Source organism: Equus caballus, chromosome 5 (genome assembly GCF_041296265.1).
Source record: "Equus caballus isolate H_3958 breed thoroughbred chromosome 5, TB-T2T, whole genome shotgun sequence".
NCBI lineage: Eukaryota > Metazoa > Chordata > Mammalia > Perissodactyla > Equidae > Equus > Equus caballus.
In genome coordinates, this window is record NC_091688.1 from 37,149,010 (window position 1) to 37,167,942 (window position 18,933).

General features: G+C 40.0%; 2 protein-coding genes across 3 annotated transcripts; both read left to right on the forward strand.

Moving 5' to 3' along the window:
- The first annotated feature begins 1,761 nt into the window (after positions 1-1,761).
- Positions 1,762-18,324, forward strand: OR10AA6 (olfactory receptor family 10 subfamily AA member 6). 2 transcript variants are annotated; one of them, XM_070266246.1, is made up of 2 exons: positions 1,762-1,850; positions 14,368-18,324. In XM_070266246.1, the coding sequence occupies exons 1-2, from the start codon at positions 1,805-1,807 to the stop codon at positions 15,315-15,317; spliced, it is 996 nt and encodes a 331-aa protein (XP_070122347.1). In that variant the 5' UTR covers positions 1,762-1,804; the 3' UTR covers positions 15,318-18,324.
- Positions 5,914-6,858, forward strand: OR10AA1 (olfactory receptor family 10 subfamily AA member 1). Its single transcript, NM_001391778.1, is given in 1 exon segment — positions 5,914-6,858. A coding segment is annotated over 1 exon segment (945 nt).
- Positions 18,325-18,933: the final 609 nt, after the last annotated feature.

Sequence of the window (18,933 nt, forward strand, 5' to 3'; positions counted from 1 at the left end):
TCCACACTCAGTTTCTGGGAAGTCTCTGCAGACAAAATACCGATAATTACTGAAGTTGAGGCTGTGCTTCGTTAAACAGGCACAGCCCCCTCCTGGGAACAGTTCCTCTGACTCATCCTCTGGCCTCCCCAGCTCAATTAAGCAGCTTATTCGCCTTCTTATTAGCAAACTTGTTAGGGCTTTGCTCTGTTCCCCTGAGTTGCTCAGAAGAAAAGTTTTGTGGAAGGATTTCCTTAGCTGGCTAGGTCTGTCTCTCTTGCTTCCCTATGGGATATCTAGGTCTCCAGGTCCTTCAAACAGGCTGTGTGCGACAGTGGTAATTCAGCAGTGAGTCCAAGGCTTCTCTGCTTGACCAAAGAGAAGTGGAAGCAAAAAGCCTGGATTGGATAAGGATATGAAAGTTCAATACAACTGCCTGAGATCTAACTGAGAAGAAGGGGGAATGGATATTTAAGAGTTGTTTTGGATACACTGCTCAAAGATTGCCAGGGTCATCTCCTGGTGCTGGGCCTCTGAGCAGAAGTACCCATGCCATCTGGAAGCTTCCCCATGTACAGAATTCCTACAGGCCCCATACATTGGTACAGCTCTTTAATACTTACCAAGCACTCTCAAATTTCAGTAGTGCCTACTCAATGAGGCAAGGTGGGGCACATTAGGAGACTATACTGCTAGGGGGATTTCTAGCCCTATCAATTAAGATCGGTTTAAATGATGTTCAGAATTGCCTAATCCTTTAGCCCGTTCGGACCAACCATCAGTAATTTAATTCAATACATAGATTTACAGCCAACACATTAGTAGTAATAGCAGTAATACTATTTATTAAGTGCCCACTAAATTGGGTATATAAACTTATACATGAATATACTGAGGTTCAGAAAGGCTCTATGACTAGTCCAGGACCACAGCAAAAATGATGGCTCATGTTCATGCTTTAGTGAAGAAAGAGGGAGGAGGACATTTTCTATAAAGCAGTGATATAGGACAGGTAAGGAGATGAGTTCAGTAATTAGTAAGTCTGGAATTCTTGGAGAGGAAGGCACATAAGGGGAGGTAAATGGGAGACACAATTAAAGATAATAGATTCAGAAAATGCGAGAGCTCATCATTACCCTGATTTTACCTTCCCTGACCTGTGACACCTGGATCTACTAAAACTCTCATCCTTATTCTCCTAGACTACCCAGTTTCTGTGTTAGACATAGCAGAAACAGAAGACTCCTTAGTATGTCAAGGGTCTCAGACCCGGCCCCAGTTTCCTCATCCTCTCTGTCCCTCACTATTACTAGGAGTTTTAAATTAAGTTAGGCCATCATTCAGCCCTTGGTTTCTGGACTCCAACCCTACATGAGGCCCTAGTCTTGTCGACTGTTTTGATGAGAGCACTGAATGGTATTACCAGTTCAGAATGTACCCCTGCCTATTTCTGCCACAGGTAGGCAGGTAACCTGGAACTAGGAATGTTCTTTCCTTCTTCACGTTAGTTCAGCAATTGTCGCATAACCCTAGTAAGAAGTAGACCCAGCTTTCTCAAAGTATCAAAGAAGACAACCAGGGAATCTGATCCTATATTTTCAAACAAACAGCATTAGAGCCATAGTAGATAAAGCAGATGAGTAAAAAGCAGAAAACAGCCCGAAACAGAAAATAGAAACAGGCACCGGAAGCCGTAGCCACTCCCTATGCCCTCTTTCCTCTCCTGGTTCCTCAACTAGTTCCTCTGCTGAGATGATTTAGTTCAATCTTCTTACTTTTCAGATGAGTGAATTGAAGGCCAAGGAGGCAACATGACCTGCCAAGGATGCACAGCTCATTGGTGACTAAGACAGGACTGGAATATGGCAGAGGCAGGTCACTGGGTCATGACTGCTCTTTATTAAATTGTTTTTAATCATTTTTTCTGTAAAAATAAAAACGGAAAGATTACTGGGCTTATACTAAAGAGACATGGATTCAACTTCAGATCTACTCCAGTGGGCTGGTGACCTTGGCAAGACTTCCTCAGCCACATTCTCTGTCTGCCAAATGAGAGGCTGGAGTGGAGACTGCTCACATTGCTTCCTGCTTAGGGAGTTTTCCTTTCATGATTGCAATACTTCTCAAAGAAAGCAGGATTTGAACTAGACCCACATGGGTAAGATACAAATTTCCAGGTCAGAGAGGGAAGATGTTGGTCCAAAGCTAAGTTTTGCCACTTTTTGGTTATACTGTTTGGAGTAAAAAACTTAACCTCTCTCTGAACAACTGTTTTCTCATATTAAAAAAAAAAAGAAATTATAATGTTCTCCACCACACAGTCCTAATTGGCATTTAAGTGTTCCTGTTGTTTTATAAATGCCTATTTTGGGATCTGTCTCCTCCACTCCAAATTAAGTATCTTGAGGAAAGACAGTATGGTTTATGCAACTCATTCTTTTCCTAGTATGAGGTGTGGAAAATAGCAATTAATAAATATATTTAATGATTGAATAACAGAATCATTGTGATTTCCCCTCTCATATTATTTAAGCTGTTTTCCTTGTTTTTTTTTTTTTTTTTTTGAGGAAGTTTAGTCCTGAGCTATCATCCACCAGCAATCTTCCTCTTTTTGCTGAGGAGGACTGGCCCTGAGCTAACATCTGTGTCCATCTTCCTCTTCTTTATATGTGGGACGCCTGCCACAGCATGGCTTGAGAAGCAGTGTGTAGGTCCGCACCCGGGATCTGAACTGGTGAACCCTGGACCACCAAAGGGGAACGTGTGAACTTAACCACTATTCCACTGGGCCAGCCCCTATTTAAGCTGCTTTTGATAATACCTTTTCTAGCTTTTGGGTCACAATTTTTTTCTTGGAAAACAGTATTATATATAAACATGTCCATAACACAGAGCATTTAGATGGACAAAAATTAAAATCACTTATGAGATTATTTTACTAAAAGTCTTCACCTATTCTTTGTAATCATTACCTATAACATAGGCTTTTTTCAAATATTAACAACATATTGTTAAAAGTTGATGCTTTTAAAATCATATGTTCTTTGCTTAACACTGTAACAGGGAGTCTTAGTTGTCTCTTTTGTTAAATCATCAATTTCTTGATGGAGGTGTTAGACCTTGCTCTTTTCTCTTGATCCATTTCTGATGCAGAATAAATATTAAGTGAGAATGTTCTATTGGTGGGGGATGACATGAGAAGAAAACAAACTATTTTCTTAGCTAAGCAAAGCCTAAACTTGAAACTCTCCAACTTTTATTTCCTCTCTTCATGCTACTTTTAACTCAAACACTTCACTCTTTATTGATATACAGTGTTAAATATTTAACATATATTTTTGCATTGATTTGGGTTTGTATATAAGCTTCATATAAACATACATTTGTGTTACATTGATTGCTTTGTGAAGGCAAACACACAGCCATTATAATATACTCTTTTAATGTCAAGCCATGGTGATATACGTGGGCACTGCAAAGCATGGGGGAAGGCTGTCTCAGAATCTGTCGCATAGATCCATAAAGAAAACTGCAAGTTAGGAGTGTTTTGGTGTTTGGGACTGTGGGGAATGCAGCAGTTTTTCTCCATTCTGGAGAAAGGTCAGGTGTTTAAGATGAAGTGGAATCTAGCTGCAAGGTTGGAAAAGACTGAATGAGAACCTCTAACTCCCTAAGCATCTGAGAATTTTTTATTCAAGTAGAGATTCTTCCAATCTTGAGGTTACATTATTTTCTAAAGTAAAATTCTCGAAGCCAAGCATCATCTTTTTCTACTGTTTAAACAACTCCAGCTCTTGCAGGAAGATTTTCTACGTTAATCTGAGGAGATTCAGTGGTTTCTCTTAAATTTCTGTGGTCTATATGCGAATCTTTTATGGTTAAAGTCCTGATAGACAATTTAATTTTGCTATTATCTTGTCCCATGCCTCTGATTTGTAAATGTTAAACCACATTTCCATCTAAAAGTGATGCAAATTTATTACTCTCTGACAGGTTAATGCTTTCAATCTGTTATTTCTATGGACTTTTATATCCATCCAGTACATGTGTAGATATAGTGCCCAGTTGAGGTCAGAGTTCATATGCTGACTGCAGAAATTTTATGAAGATGATGCTGATGGTAATAAAAAGGAGAGTGATGATGGAAAACTGGATACACATTCTGTGGATGTCCCATATAACAATAATAACAGTAGTGGTGAAAAGGACGATAGCAATATTGGTGGTTTAGAACAGTACATAGTAGACATTCAATAATGATTAAATCAATGACTAAATGATAGTGGACATGGTGAAGGAAGTGGTGGTGGTGATTGTCATGAAGATGAAGAGAGTCAAGGTAGAAGTGATGGTGCTGCTGATCTTTCTCATACCGTGGTAAAGTTAGTAGTGGGCAAATTGATTTACCCCTCTTGTGTCATCCAGTTCTTGTTATTGGAGTTGAATGGAAATGAAGATGATTGAGAAGTCTCCTTGCAAGGCAATTTTTAAAAAAAACGACACTCACTTCTGGGGTGCTCAGTGATTTTCTCTCTCCATTTGTACATAAGATTATGCAACATGGGTTGTGTTTCCCCATAGAAAGCTATATGGGACTTGAAAAACTTCTAGTGCCTCAGAAGAGGCAATGTCCCTGATATTGGATTCTAGAACCCAACAATCAGATTTGAAGAGTTAGAAAAGTCATTTGAGGAATGGAGCTGATCTGCTTCACTTTCCTGCACCCAACATCCTGCCCCAGAGGAACTCCTATTGAGAGCTAGCCATAACCAGAAACCCCAAGGAACACACAACAAGGAACCCCTGGGAAGCCAGCATTTACAAGAACATGAAATATAAGTAGGAAAGTGTCCTGAGGTAGAAAGAATGCTCGGGAGAATGCTGCAAATCCTAATATCATCAAAACAGTCAGGTAATGGGCAGTGATGGTGCAGCAGAGATGAGAGTAACTGGAGAAGAAGATAAGGCAAGGGCTTTGACCTTTCCTAGATGAGGTGTGGGAGAAAAACTCTAGGGACGGTGGTGTTGATGCCCGCCACAATCCATAAACATTTTTCAGTGACTTTAGGGAACTATAAATTATCTGTGTTGTAAGAGTCTTTGAAAACATCTGTTCAAATCTTTTTTCTTTTAGAGAAGAAGAAGTTGGGGGCACGTGAGGAGAAGTTGCTCTGCCCGATGTGTGTTGTCAGAGATACTGCAAGTTCACAAAGCCAAATCCCTGACTTGACAGAAGGCTCTCTTTTTAATCTTCAGGATTCCTTGCTTGGGCCTTCTAACCTCATGGCTTTTCTTGTTGAGAATTCCTGGTTCGTGTCTCCTTTGGAAATCATCTTTCAAAACACATAGCTTCTCTGCTGAGTGAGTTATCGGGTGCCACGGACGTAAGATTTCAGGGATTGTTCTCAGAGCTTCTGCATTTCTTTAATTTTCCATCTCTGCTTCTAGTGCTTATGAGAACAGTCTGTAAACTTCTGAAGGCTTCCTGAAAGAGGCCTCAACAGTCACTTTTAGGGGATGACTTTTCTGTCTTCTCCACAGCCCAATATGGCTGGTTATTTTATCAGTGGAAAGTATAGGAAGGTTGGAGGTAGGAATTTTCCTCTCTCTTTTGTTTCCTGATGGTGGTGTAGGGAAGAAATCCAGTTTCTGAGCACCTAGAACACAATATTATAACATGGAAAAGGACTGAACTGGGATCAGGAGCCTTGGTTTCTAGTTTCAGCCCTATTAACAGATTCTATGGTACAGGGTCAACAATTTCTGCCTGCAGGCTACAATTCCTCTATTGCAAAGTGAAGAGCATTCCTTAGATAATGTCAAGTTCCTTTCAGGTGCTCCCATTCAGTGTTCTTTGCATTGGGAAAGTTTTCTGAATAGAGGAAGAATCCTGAAGTAGTTAATTGTTTGTCTTACCCCTTGTTCGTAGGAATCATGGATCATGGCAACCACACATGGACCCAGAATTTTATCCTTAATGGTTTCACTACCACTGGAACTCTGCGACTTCTTGCATTCTCAGGGACCCTGTGCATCTATCTGCTCACCCTGGCAGGGAACTTGTTCATCATTGTCCTCATTCAAGCAGATTCTGGACTATCCACACCCATGTACTTCTTCATCAGTGTCCTCTCCTTCTTGGAACTCTGGTATGTCAGCACCACAGTGCCCACACTGCTGCATACCTTGCTCCATGGACATTCACCCATCTCATCAGCTGTGTGCTTCATCCAGTTATATGTCTTCCATTCCTTGGGCATGACTGAGTGTTATCTGTTGGGTGTCATGGCGTTGGACCGCTACTTTGCCATCTGTCGCCCACTCCACTACCATGTGCTCATGAGCAGGCAGATACAGTTATGGCTAGCAGGGACCACTTGGGTGGCTGGCTTCTCAGCTGCACTTGTGCCAGCCAGCCTCACAGTCACTCTGCCCTTCTGTTTAAAAGAGGTGGCCCATTACTTTTGTGACCTGGCCCCACTAATGCGATTGGCGTGTGTGGACACAAGCTGGCATACTCAGGTCCATGGGGCAATAATTGGTGTGGCCACTGGGTGCAACTTTGTGCTCATTTTAGGACTCTATGGGGGTATCCTGAGAGCTGTGCTGAAGCTGCCCTCAGCTGCCAGCCGTGCCAAGGCCTTCTCTACCTGTTCCTCCCACATAACTGTAGTGGCACTCTTTTACGCTTCTGCCTTCACAGTGTATGTGGGGCCACCTAGGAGTCACCCTGAAGGCACAGACAAACATATTGCTTTGGTATATGCCCTTCTTACTCCTTTCCTCAATCCTATCATCTATACCCTTCGCAACAGGGAGGTGAAGGAGGCCATGAAGAGGATCACTGTCAGGATCAGGACTATTTTGAAGGAATGCTGACAATCTTTATTGTCATAGCCCAGCTTCCCGGTAACTGCAGGAATCAGCCAGTTGGTTAGTTGATCATCTGGTCAGAGTTAAAGTAAATGCCAGTGAAATAATCAGTCAACTCATTTGTCAAACATGCTGCAAACACTTACTCAGGAAGAGATGGTCCTGGATTAATCAGAGTTTGAATATGTACAGAGAAAGGAGATATGTCTTTGATTTCACCCCAATCCAAAGGGGAGAGAAATGTGACAAAGGAGGAAAATAACAGAGACACAGCACAAATGGTTTTGCTGAACTTATAACTTAGAGAGACAGTGTAATACTGAGACAAAGAAGAAAAACTAAAGGTGAGAGTGGGGGCTTTTGTCAAGATAGGATTTCCAGAGAAGGATTGAAAAGGTGAAAAACATGTTTGGAAAAAAGAGACTAAAATTCTAACTTGCCTAGGTTTCAGATGTGAAACAGTGAGCCGTGGGGAGAAAGCTTAGTATAGTGGAATCCAGTGATCTGGGGTTATCATATGATCAAAGGTAGCTCAGGGGAGGAGAGAACAGTTCCACCGGGCAGGAGGCTGGAAGCTAGAGATAATAATTTACTCTCTAATGGGGAAAGAGAAAAGTATTGGATGAAGGTGTTGTCTGAGTTCTCTTCTAATATCATGGAATACACCTTTGAAATCATCTGGAGCTGTATTAAATAAGAATAAATAAATAAATATATATATTTTTAACCAAGCAGCAAAGGAAGAAAAAGCTTTGCAAGTCTTGTATATAAAGCACACTAGTACAAAGTAGAAAACAGATTGAAATAGAAATAGGGACCTGAAGCTCTGACCACATTCTATTGCCTCTTTTCTCCTCTAGCTCCCACACCACTTTCTCTGCTGGGCAACTTTTGAAAATCATTGCTCAGGTTCAACTTTCATACTTTAGTGATGTGTGAATTGAGGGTCAAATACCAGCAAAAGGATGTGAGAAAATTAGTGAGAAAGATCGGACCAAAATCTTGGCAGACACTAGGCCATTATATGGGTTTTAAATATTCTGTTTTTCATTCTTATATAAGTAACTGCTGAAAAATCAAACCAATTTTTTTAGTATGTCTGCCCTATGCCAGAAACAGTGACAGCTGCTTTTAAATGTACTTTTAATTTAATCTTCATAATTTTCCTCTGAAGAAGGAAGAATCATCCCAATATTTACATGATGAAATTCGAAAGATTGCTGGACTTGCTGTAAAGAGACATGGATTCATCTCCAGATCCACTCTGGCAGGCTGATAACCTTGGCAAGACTTCCTCAGTCTCATTCTTTCTGTGCTGAGTGAGAGCCTGGAGCAGAGGACTGCTCACATTCCTTCCTGCTTAGGGAGTTTTCATTCTATGATTGCAACACTTCTTAAAGAAAACAGGATCTGAACTAGGCCCCAGGCGGCAAGATCTGAATATCCAGAACAGAGAGTGGAAGGGGATCCAAATCCAAGTTTTGTCACTTTTTGGCTTTGCGATCCTAGGCAAAAACGAAAGTAATTTCTCTCTTGACTTCAATTTTGTCTTCCTTAAAAAAAATTATGTAACAAAGAGTTTTAAAGATTAAGTAAAATAACACATGACAAGTGTTCAATACATACATTAGCCTTATTATTCCAGAGGCAGGGCAATATAGTGGTCAGAGCATGGACTCTGAGGCCTGTCTGCTTGGGTTCGAACATTAATTCTACCCTATACTTGCAGTGTGACCTTGGGTAATGCACTTAGCTTCCTTGTGCCTCAGTTTGCTGATCTGGAAAATGAGGACAATAATGAAACTTTAGGCAGTACATAGATATTAATCATTATTGCTTCAAAGATTTTCCACCTACATTTCAGCAGTGGGAATTTCTTTCCTTGAGAATGTTTAGTTTCAACACGCATCTCAAATTTTCATTATGTGTGAAGTCAGAAGAATTGGCAGCATCCAGGGGCCCTCCTGGTGGTGTAGCAGTTAAGGTCCTGCACTTCACTTCGGTGGCCCGGGGTTTGCAGGTTCGTCATCCTGGGCATGGATGTACACATTGCTCATCAAGTCATGCTGTGGCAGCATCTCACACAGAAGAACTAGAAGGACTTACAACTAGGATATACAGTTATGTACTGGAGCTTTGTGGAGGGAAAAAAAAAAAAGAGGAAGATTGGCAACAGATGTTAGCTCAGTGCCAATCTTCAAAAAAAAAAAAGAAAAAGAAAAGAATTGGTAGCATCCAAGTGAAGCATCTCCTTTTGACCTAAGTGTCCAAAGTCAACTTGCATTACCTGAACAGTACGTCCTGTTTTCACCAAATCTATGCTGCTTCTCTAAATGCAGGGTGCAATACTCTGTTCCCCTGGCCTGCTATGTCTATTGTTTTTGAGCTCTGATCTTTTCACTCCTCTTGGACACCTTTCTTGAGATGGCTCTTTTTGCAAGTCATTGCAGGCACATCGGAAACTCCTATGCTCCCTCTGGTGGCAGCACAAAAGACTGGCTGAAACTGCTTGCCCTTGCAACGGCTTGGGTCCCATTAATCAATAACCCTGTGGGTCCCATCTCTGTGGGTCTATACTGTGCAGAGAGCCTGAGGGCTTTCAATCCTGTTTTAGAGATAGCAATAATTAACAACTCAAGGCAGCACCATTGATTTATTCATTAGTGAGCAAATGAATGAATGAACTCAAGAGTTAAATGAGTGTGACAGAGATTAAGTGCCCCTCCTATAACTCCATCAGGATATAGTATTTTTCTTAGATCTATTCATAGCTCCAAACTCTCTTGCCTTTCATTTTACAATCTTTCCTCTCTTGCAACCTCCTTCCTTTTAGAATATAAAGTTTATATCATCCTTCGTGCAGAATTTCCCAACTGATAAAAATAACAGTGGTGCTGAGTAACTGATTCCTCACCCCTAACACATGCCCTTTAAATGGTCATATAAGGCTTGAGGAAACTGGAGTCCCTGGACTGATTGCCTCTGGCAGTAACCAGCCTTTCTGATCACCTGTGGGTTCTCTACAAATATTATCACTTTTTATATGTGCTATGGTGTGACAAAAATGAAAATCAATGCCTTAGTGCGTGACATATTGGTGTAAGTGTCCAAGGTAAGACTCAACTTTTGGCTGCTTCTTCCCTGGTGATATCTAGATAACGCCTCTAGTAGGAGAGACAATGAGAACAAGTCAGGACTAAAATCTACCATAATCAGACCAGTTGCTCAGTACTAGTGATAAACAAATGTCAAGCAACAGGATATATTGGAGTATATGAGGAAGCTATTGGTATAAAACTAATTTGGCCTCATTTTGTTTTTTCCAAAAGGGCTTGATGTGGCAGTTGAGCATGCATTGTATATCTGCTGTAAGCATTTGTTTTGTCCCAAAGACAAGAACAAATGCCCTTAAGATAAAGGTGCAGCTTCCCCCACTTTGGCATTTCCTTAAGGATAAGCATCTCTCCCTAGACTAGGAATTGATTGCTGTGCTCAGCTGTGACTAGCCAGCTAGAGACAACAGACCTGCTACCTGCTGTGTCCATCAATCACTGTGCCAACAGGGCAATCTCTTGACTATTGCAAAAGAGACATTTCAATCATATGTGATACGTGCTCTTTGACTGTATAGAACCACTCTCTACGCCCTCACTTCTTTGGAGTGCTCCATTCCTTTGTGGAAGGACTCTCCCAGGCTATGTGGTCCTCAAATCTGGTTCATAATAAACTCACCCCAAGTATGGTTTATAGATTGGTTATGGCTTATTGGCATCAACACTAGCATTAAGACTAATATTCCGTCATATAAAGTGTTTATACAGTTGTTGCCTAAGCTCAAATGCGTTAGTGAGCAAAAGGAGGTACTGTTAATAACTACTCTAGGACATCAGATATATTAACCCAGAGTTGGGGCAAACAAGGACATATGACCACAGCATAACACTGAACTAACACTTTTTTTTTAAATGTGACTTCTTTGCTTCAACAAATAATACAACTAAATGTTTCAAAAATCAAAGCAATCCAGGAGTATTTACGTAGAGAAGTCCTGCTACTCCCAATTCCCAACATATTTGCTCCTTTCTATCCCTCATTCCCACCCTGACAGGTGGTCACTTTTAATAGTTTTTCCTGTATGATTGCAGTGTTTCTATATGCAAAACTCAGAAGATAAGAATAATTTATAATCTCCTATTCTTAAGCATATGGCTCCATACTACAAACTTTGTTGTGTCTTTGCTTTTCTTATTCTTAGTAAGAAATCTTGAAAATCTTTTCATTTCTTTGTAAAGAGTGGTTTCCCATTTGAAAAAATAGCTCCATAGTATTCCAATGTATGTTTAATTTGACTAGTCCTCTACTAAAGGACTCTTGTGTTGCTCTAGTCTTTGGCTATCAAATAGAGATCTACAATGAATAACTTTACATATACATTATTTCATATATGTACATATGAATTCCCAGCAGTGAGATTCTCAGGTCATTGTGGAAATGTACATGTAATTTGGGCAAATATTCTTATATTTTCTTTGAAAGAGATTATGCCATTTAGTTCTTCCACCAGCAATGGATGAAAGTGTGTTTCTTCATAGCAATTTCTGTAAAGTGTGTTTTCAAACTTTTGAACCTTTGTAAATACGAAAATTAAGAAATGTTACCTCATTGTAGTTTTAAACTTAAATTTATCTTACTGTGCATGAGGTTGAAATTTTTTCTTATGTTTAAAAAAATTATATTTTTTATATAATTGTCTGGTTTGAGGGTCCATCTCCCAAAGTCTGCAGTAAACATGTTAGGGAAAAGAACTGTGTTTTGTGCATCTTATTTTCCCCAGTTCCCAGAATAAGACCTGGGCATAAAAGATGTTTAAAAGATGTATTAAATGAAGGAATGAATGAATGATTGTGATTTCCCATATTTATTACATTATTTTAGTATTTGGCAAGACTTTCAGAGTCTGGCTCGTAAAAGGAGAATGTAGGAATACCAACGTGGTGTGCAGATATACAGAACTAAAAATAAATATTAAAGTGGCCACTCTGAGTCCAGCACAACCATTCATCTGAAGAATCTAGACAGATGGCTAATCTATACACATCCATGAAATAAGGAGAAAACGAAGAGTCTTGGTGTTTGGGACTGTGAAGGATGCAGTAATTTAGTCAAAGAGCAGTGACAACTATTCATCCTAGACAAAGGACAGGTATTTCAGATGAAGAAGGATGTAGGCTCAATACTGCTTGAGAATAAACGAGGCTCTCTGTCCAAATACTTGAGTTTTTGTTTGCTTTTCTTTCCTCAAAGAGACTTTTCCAATTCTGAAGTTACATTAGCACTCTCAGAAGCAAATATCTTCTTTTCCTTTTGCTCCAACATCTCCAGTCCCTGTAGGAAGTTTCTCCAATGGGATGTCAGAAGGTCCAATAGTTTCCTTCATTTTAGTGTTGATACACTTGTTCATATTTTGCAGTCACCACTTTATATTACATTTAATTTAGCAACCATCTTGTCTCTACCTTTGATTCTGAGAAAAAGTACATTTGATCTATAAAAGATTCAAATGTATTACTTCCGATAATAAATGCTTTTATTCTATTATTTTTCTAGATTCCATATTCATCCAAGCACATGCTCACAGATAGTTCCCAGCTGAGGTCAGAGCTCAGATGCTAATCTCAGGGCTTTTGATATAAAGATAATCTCAGGGCTTTTGATGGATATAAATAAAAGTGATTACGAAAAAGTGGATAAGCCTCATGAGGAAGTCCTGGGAAATGATAATAGTGGTGGTGATATAAGTAATGGCAACAATACTGGTAACAGAGACTTAGAACAATACACTTAGAACAGTATTTTAGGTATTCAATAAACAATGATTAAATCAATGAATAAATGATAGAGGACATAACGAAGGTAGAGATAGTAGTGAGACTAATGAAGGTAGAGATGTTCAGCCCAGAATTGATAGTGGTGCCTGAGTTGATTGTGCCCATAAGGTAATGAGGTTAGTTGTGATCGGAAAGAAAAGTTGGATGAGAAATTTCCCTGTAAGGAGAATTTTTAAAAGATGAAATTCACTTCTGGGATGCTCAAGATGTAATTCTCCATTTTTGCACAAAAGTATGCAAGTTGTATTATCTCTCCCCATAGAAAGCTATATGGAACTTGCAAAAAATTTCATGGCCCGAGGAGGCAATGTCCCTGAGATTGGATTCCAGAGCCCAACAGTCAGGGTTGCAGAGTTGAGAGTCATTTGGGAAATAGAGCTGAGCTGCTTCACTTTCCTGTGCCCAATCTCCTGCCCCATAGGAACCCCTACTGAGAGGTAACCACACCCAGCAACCCCAGGGAACACACAGCAAGGAGCACCTGGGAGGCCAGCATTCCCAGAAATGTGAAATATAAGAGGGAAGTCTTTTGGAGGCAGAAAGAACATTGAAAAAGAAGCTACAAGTCTTAATATCATCAAAACAGTCAGGTAATGGACAGGGATGGTGAAGCAGAGATGAAAGAAGCTGAAGAGAGGACTAGGAATGGGCTTTGAACTTTCATAGGTGAGGACTATTACATGTGTGGGAAGAAAACTCTTAGGACATTAGTGTACATCATCTATCTCCACCATCACCCCAAAGACATTTTTCAGGGGCTTTAGAGAATCGCAAACTACCAGGGCTGTGTGTAACTTTATGAGGCATCTATTTAAATTTCTTCAGTTTAGAGAAGAGAAGGTTGTGGTAAGGAAAGGAGAAATTGCCAGGTTCAACGTCATTTTGAGTTAGTGGTAGAGCAAGTTTAGAAAGCCAATTCCCAAAGAGAATGTGTTTTGTCTTGTTCTACAGCACTTTAGACTGACATCATAGGGTCCTGACTTCATCAATTCACACACAACCCCCTAAAGACATTCTGTTACATAATTCCCTTTGGGAGTCCTTCCTTAAAATGCACCAGTATTTACATTTCTTTTTTTCTCCCATCTTTTCCTTCTACAGCCCTTACTGAGAACATTCTTGAATTCTAGAGAGGTTCCACAAAGGAGACTCAGCAATCACATTTTAGAAAGTATATGTCTCCTTTCCCACAGTTTAGTACAACTGATTGTTGGATGTAGGGTGTACGGTACAGGTGGATGCTTTAAAGAATTGTAGGAAATTTCATTTTAACTGTAAGAAGATGAGTGTGAAAATTTTCCTATCTCTTCTGTTGCCCAGTGGGGCATGTGGGAGAAAATCCTCGGGCCTGAGACTCTGGTGTCACATTCTATACAACTGGAAAAGTGCTGGGCTGTGAAGCAGGAAACGTGGACTCCACTCTGACTTTGTCATCAGCAGACTGTGATATTACACAAATAACTTCTGCTTTCTGGTCTTCAGTTCCTCTTTTGAAAAGTGAGGGAAGTTGGTTTGATAATGTGTAAGATATTTTTAGGTGCATATGTTCTATACTTCTGGCTCTGGGGAAATTTCTCAAGAAGAATCTTGAAGTAGTTAACTTTCTGTCTCTACCTTTCATTCCTAGGAATCATGGATCATGTCAACCACACGTGGATCCAGAGTTTCATCCTTGTTGGTTTCACTGCCACTGGAACTCTGCGACTTCTTGCATTCTCAGGGACCCTGTGCATCTATCTGCTCACCCTGGCAGGGAACTTGTTCATCATTGTCCTCGTTCAAGCAGATTCTGGACTATCCACACCCATGTACTTCTTCATCAGTGTCCTCTCCTTCTTGGAACTCTGGTATGTCAGCACCACAGTGCCCACACTGCTGCATACCTTGCTCCATGGACATTCACCCATCTCATCAGCTGTGTGCTTCATCCAGTTATATGTCTTCCATTCCTTGGGCATGACTGAGTGTTATCTGTTGGGTGTCATGGCGTTGGACCGCTACTTTGCCATCTGTCGCCCACTCCACTACCATGCACTCGTGAGCAGAAAGGTACAGTTATGGCTAGCAGGGACCACTTGGATGGCTGGCTTCTCAGCTGCACTTGTGCCAGCCAGCCTCACAGTCACTTTGCCCTTCTGTTCAAAAGAGGTGGCCCATTACTTTTGTGACCTGGCCCCACTAATGCGATTGGCGTGTGTGGACACAAGCTGGTGTGCTCAAGTCCATATTGTAGTGATTGGTATGATCAATGCATGCAATCTTGTGCTCATTTTAGGACTCTATGGGGGTATCCTGAGAGCTGTGCTGAAGCTGCCCTCAGCTGCCAGCCGTGCCAAGGCCTTCTCCACCTGTTCCTCCTACATAACTGTAGTAACACTATTCTTTGGATCTGCCTTCATTGTCTATGTGGGGCCAGCTGGGAGTCGACCTGAGGGCACAGACAAGCTTATTGCCTTGGTGTATTCTTTTCTTACCCCTTTTCTCAACCCAATTATTTATACTCTTCCTAATAAAGAAGTGAGGGAGGCTGTCAGGAGGGTCAGTCAGAGGATTAGGGCCATGTTGAAGGGACCCTGAGGATCTGTAGAGTCATAGGCATTCATTTGGTAAATGTAAGATTTAGTTGATTAGTCAGTCAACTAATCTAATAATCAGTCAAATAATTTGTCAAACACACTTCATAGACCAACTAAAGTGGACTGAGTCTTGGATTGTGACAAATCGGGATATTTGTAAAGGGAGAAGAAATATGTCCTCTAAACCCATACCTATCTAATATGGGTGAAAGGATACATAAGTAAAAAAATAGCCAAAAAATAAGGATGCAAGTGTAAACTTTTAGGTAGACTTAGAGAGAGATAGAACTGTGTTTGAAAGAGTTTGTAAGAACCAAAGCTGACTGTGGGATTGGGTTTAAGATAGGGTTCCTGGAGAAGAACTGAGAAAATAGTAAATGAGGTTAGCAAAAAAATAAATAAATAAAGGAACTTCTTGGGTACATGTTCAGATATAGATCAGTAAGTTATGAAAGGAGAGCTCATGAGAACGTTGAGTTCGGTGTTCCTGGGTGATCCTGCAATAAAAGAGTGTCTGGGTTTCATGTTTTTTCCTAAAGATGTTGAAATATTTTATTTCTAGTGCAAAGATGACTAGGTGTTTATTTTAACTTATTTTACCAGAAGGAAAATGTATGTGGGGTGACATACAGTAACATTGGCTTCCCTCTCAATTCAGGAATCCTGACTAGAATAATGAAATGTTCTGGAATCCCAACTTATTTAATGTGGATGGGCTGTCCCACTTGAGTTTGCTTTTTTGTATGACAATGTAGCCTCAGCCTCAAGTCAATTTTCCCTAACCATCCAGCCCAGATTTGGACTACACTCTCTGCTCTGAACTATGGTAGGTCATAAGTAAAGGGAAACCCATTTTAATATTATTAAACTATGAAGACTAATGCTGTGGGTAGAGAAAAACAGCAACAATAGCAGAAATCGAACCTGTGATTCTTTCCTTTCCCAAGTCAAAGCAATTTTTCTTTTGTTGTGAGAAGTTGATGGGAGTAGGAGAGATGGGCTCATACTGGTAAGACAATAAGACTAGGTTCAAGTCTCAGGTTAAGTCAACATTCAATGTTTGAAGCCTTACTTTGAGCAAACACCATTTGCAGCTAGGCATTGAATCACTGAACTCCTGAGTTAGGCATCTGGCAAAAACCCATCTGTCTTTACAGAAGATAAAACTGAAGTGAAGATGTGGGAAATAACTTAACCAAGGTTGCATGGGAATTTAGAAATAGGCTGGAAATGGGATAGCCAAAGTTTTCTAACCCTTCCCATTATGTCACTACACCATTTGGCCTCTAAGTTGCCTTCTTACCTGAAGCAGAATGTCTGTGGCACTGAGCACCATGCAGCAGGAGAAGTGGGTGGGAATGAAAATTTGGTGAGTGATAGACGTCTTCTGGGAGCCTATCTCTCCCACAGAGTAACTCTCCTACTCATAGAGAACATGGCCTGCCATGGATTTTTACAAGGCTTTCTCTGGTCAGCCTTTTGCTCTAGGCCTCCTGCCATCTCTATTTTCCTTTCTGGAGTAGGAATGGACTCTCTACTTCATAGAACCATTCCATGCTCTTGCTTAATTCCATAATCTCTTATGCAAACAAACCATTTATGCTTGAATATCTTGTGTCTATTTTCTCATTAAATTTCCCACAGTGGGAAAATGGATAAGTGTCTTTCAAAAGTCAGTTAGTAGGGTAAAGAATTCAGTTCAAAAATTTTAGCTCTACTGAGTAAGAGGAAAGAACAATATTTTAAAAACAGAAGATCTGATTCTGCTGACTGAATCTTTACCCTCCCTCCCATTCATGCCAGCTGTGGGTTTTTCAGAACCTGTATGAACCCTTGAATCAGGTCACATATAATTTTTCACTTAAGTGTAGGCTAGCTGGAGAAAATCCTTTTAAACATAATTTATACGAGCCTACAGAAGCATTATTGGAAAGGTATTTTGTTCTCTACAGTCATAAAGTTCTAAAAATAAGAAATTATAGGCAATTTCTTCAGTTCTTTAATTCAGAGAACAAGTCACTAAACCATTTTGAACCGTCCCCAAATACAGGGACGTTGATTAGTGGTGGGATAAATGAGCTTCAACAAATCACCTGGAATGTTCTCAGGTAAACCTTAACTGTGGATAAGGAATTTTATCTTAATGAGAATGTGCATCTGTGACCTTCTAAATTAGAAACTTTGAGGGTGGGATCTAGCAATTTGTGTTTTAACAAGCCTCAAGCTGACCTGAAGCAAGTTCAAGTCTCAGAAGCACTGATCTGATTGGTGAGATTGGAAGAGGAACGGGGCATGTGTAGCCCCGTCCTTTCCTCGGCTCCTCTCCTTGGGAGCCAGCCTGCCCAGTTTGTGTGTTCTGCTCTCTACTCTGGAGTGGAAGGGGATTGTCTCTGCGGAGGAAGTCTGTGGCTTTCAGGGCTTCCTGGTAATCAGATGGGAGAACCATGAGGAAAAATAACACACCCACTATGATAGTAAGATATTTGAATACCCTCCCCTGAGTAAATAATATACCAGGTGGATAAATCCTAAGTGAGTGTATAAAAAATTTAGAGAATAATTAACAAGACCCACCCACTGAAGGCATATAGAGTACAGATCAACTTCACGCACATGTGGAATTAAACAAATGCTAGGTTATAAAATAAGGCTTACTGAAATTTTGTAGCTTTTGTTCTGGAGATCTAATGTACAGCATGGTGACTACACTTAATGATACTGTTTTGTACGCTTTTTTCCTTTTATTTGCTAAGAGGGTAGACCCTAAGCATTCCTACCACAAAAATAAATAAATAAATAAATAAAAGCAAAGAAAGAAAATGGTAACTATGGGAGGTGACAGATATTTTAGTTAGCTTGATTGTGGTGGTCATTTTGCAATGTACAAGTATATCAAAACATCAAGTTGTACACCTTAAATACATAAAATTTCTATTTGTCAATTGCATGCCAATAAGCTGAAAATGAACTAAAATAAAATAAGCTTCAACACAGCTGAGAATTAATGTTATACTGTAGACTGGTTTCTAAATCATGTTATAATTAAATTTGTAGTAAATAACTAAGTGATAAATTTAAAATGTCCATGTGTTTCATATTTAAAAAACAACTCTAGGGGGCTGGCCCATTGGCATAGTGAGTAAGTTCACACGCTCTGCTTCGGCAGCCTGGGGTCCACAGGTTTGGATCCCAGGCATGGACCTACATACTGCTCATCGGTCCATGCTGTGGTGTCATCATGCATACAAAATGGAGGAAGATTTGCACAGACGTTAGCTCAGGGCCAATCTTCTTTGACAAAAAACAACAAAAAAAAACCTCACTTCCAAACAACTTATAGATATAAGAAAAACTTTTAAAGGAAAGTAAGAAACATTTAGTCCTGAACAATATTAAAAACCATAATTTCAAAACTCTTGGAATAAAGCTAAAGTGCTTATCATAGAGAAATTCATAGCCTTAAATGATTACAATACAAAAGAATAAAAGTGTAAAATTAGTCAAGGAAACATCCAAGTTGGGGACTTACAGAAATTATATTATGAGGAAAGTAGTATTAAGTAAGTAATATACTTACTAATAATACTGATAATTACTAAGTAATATACTTAGTAAGT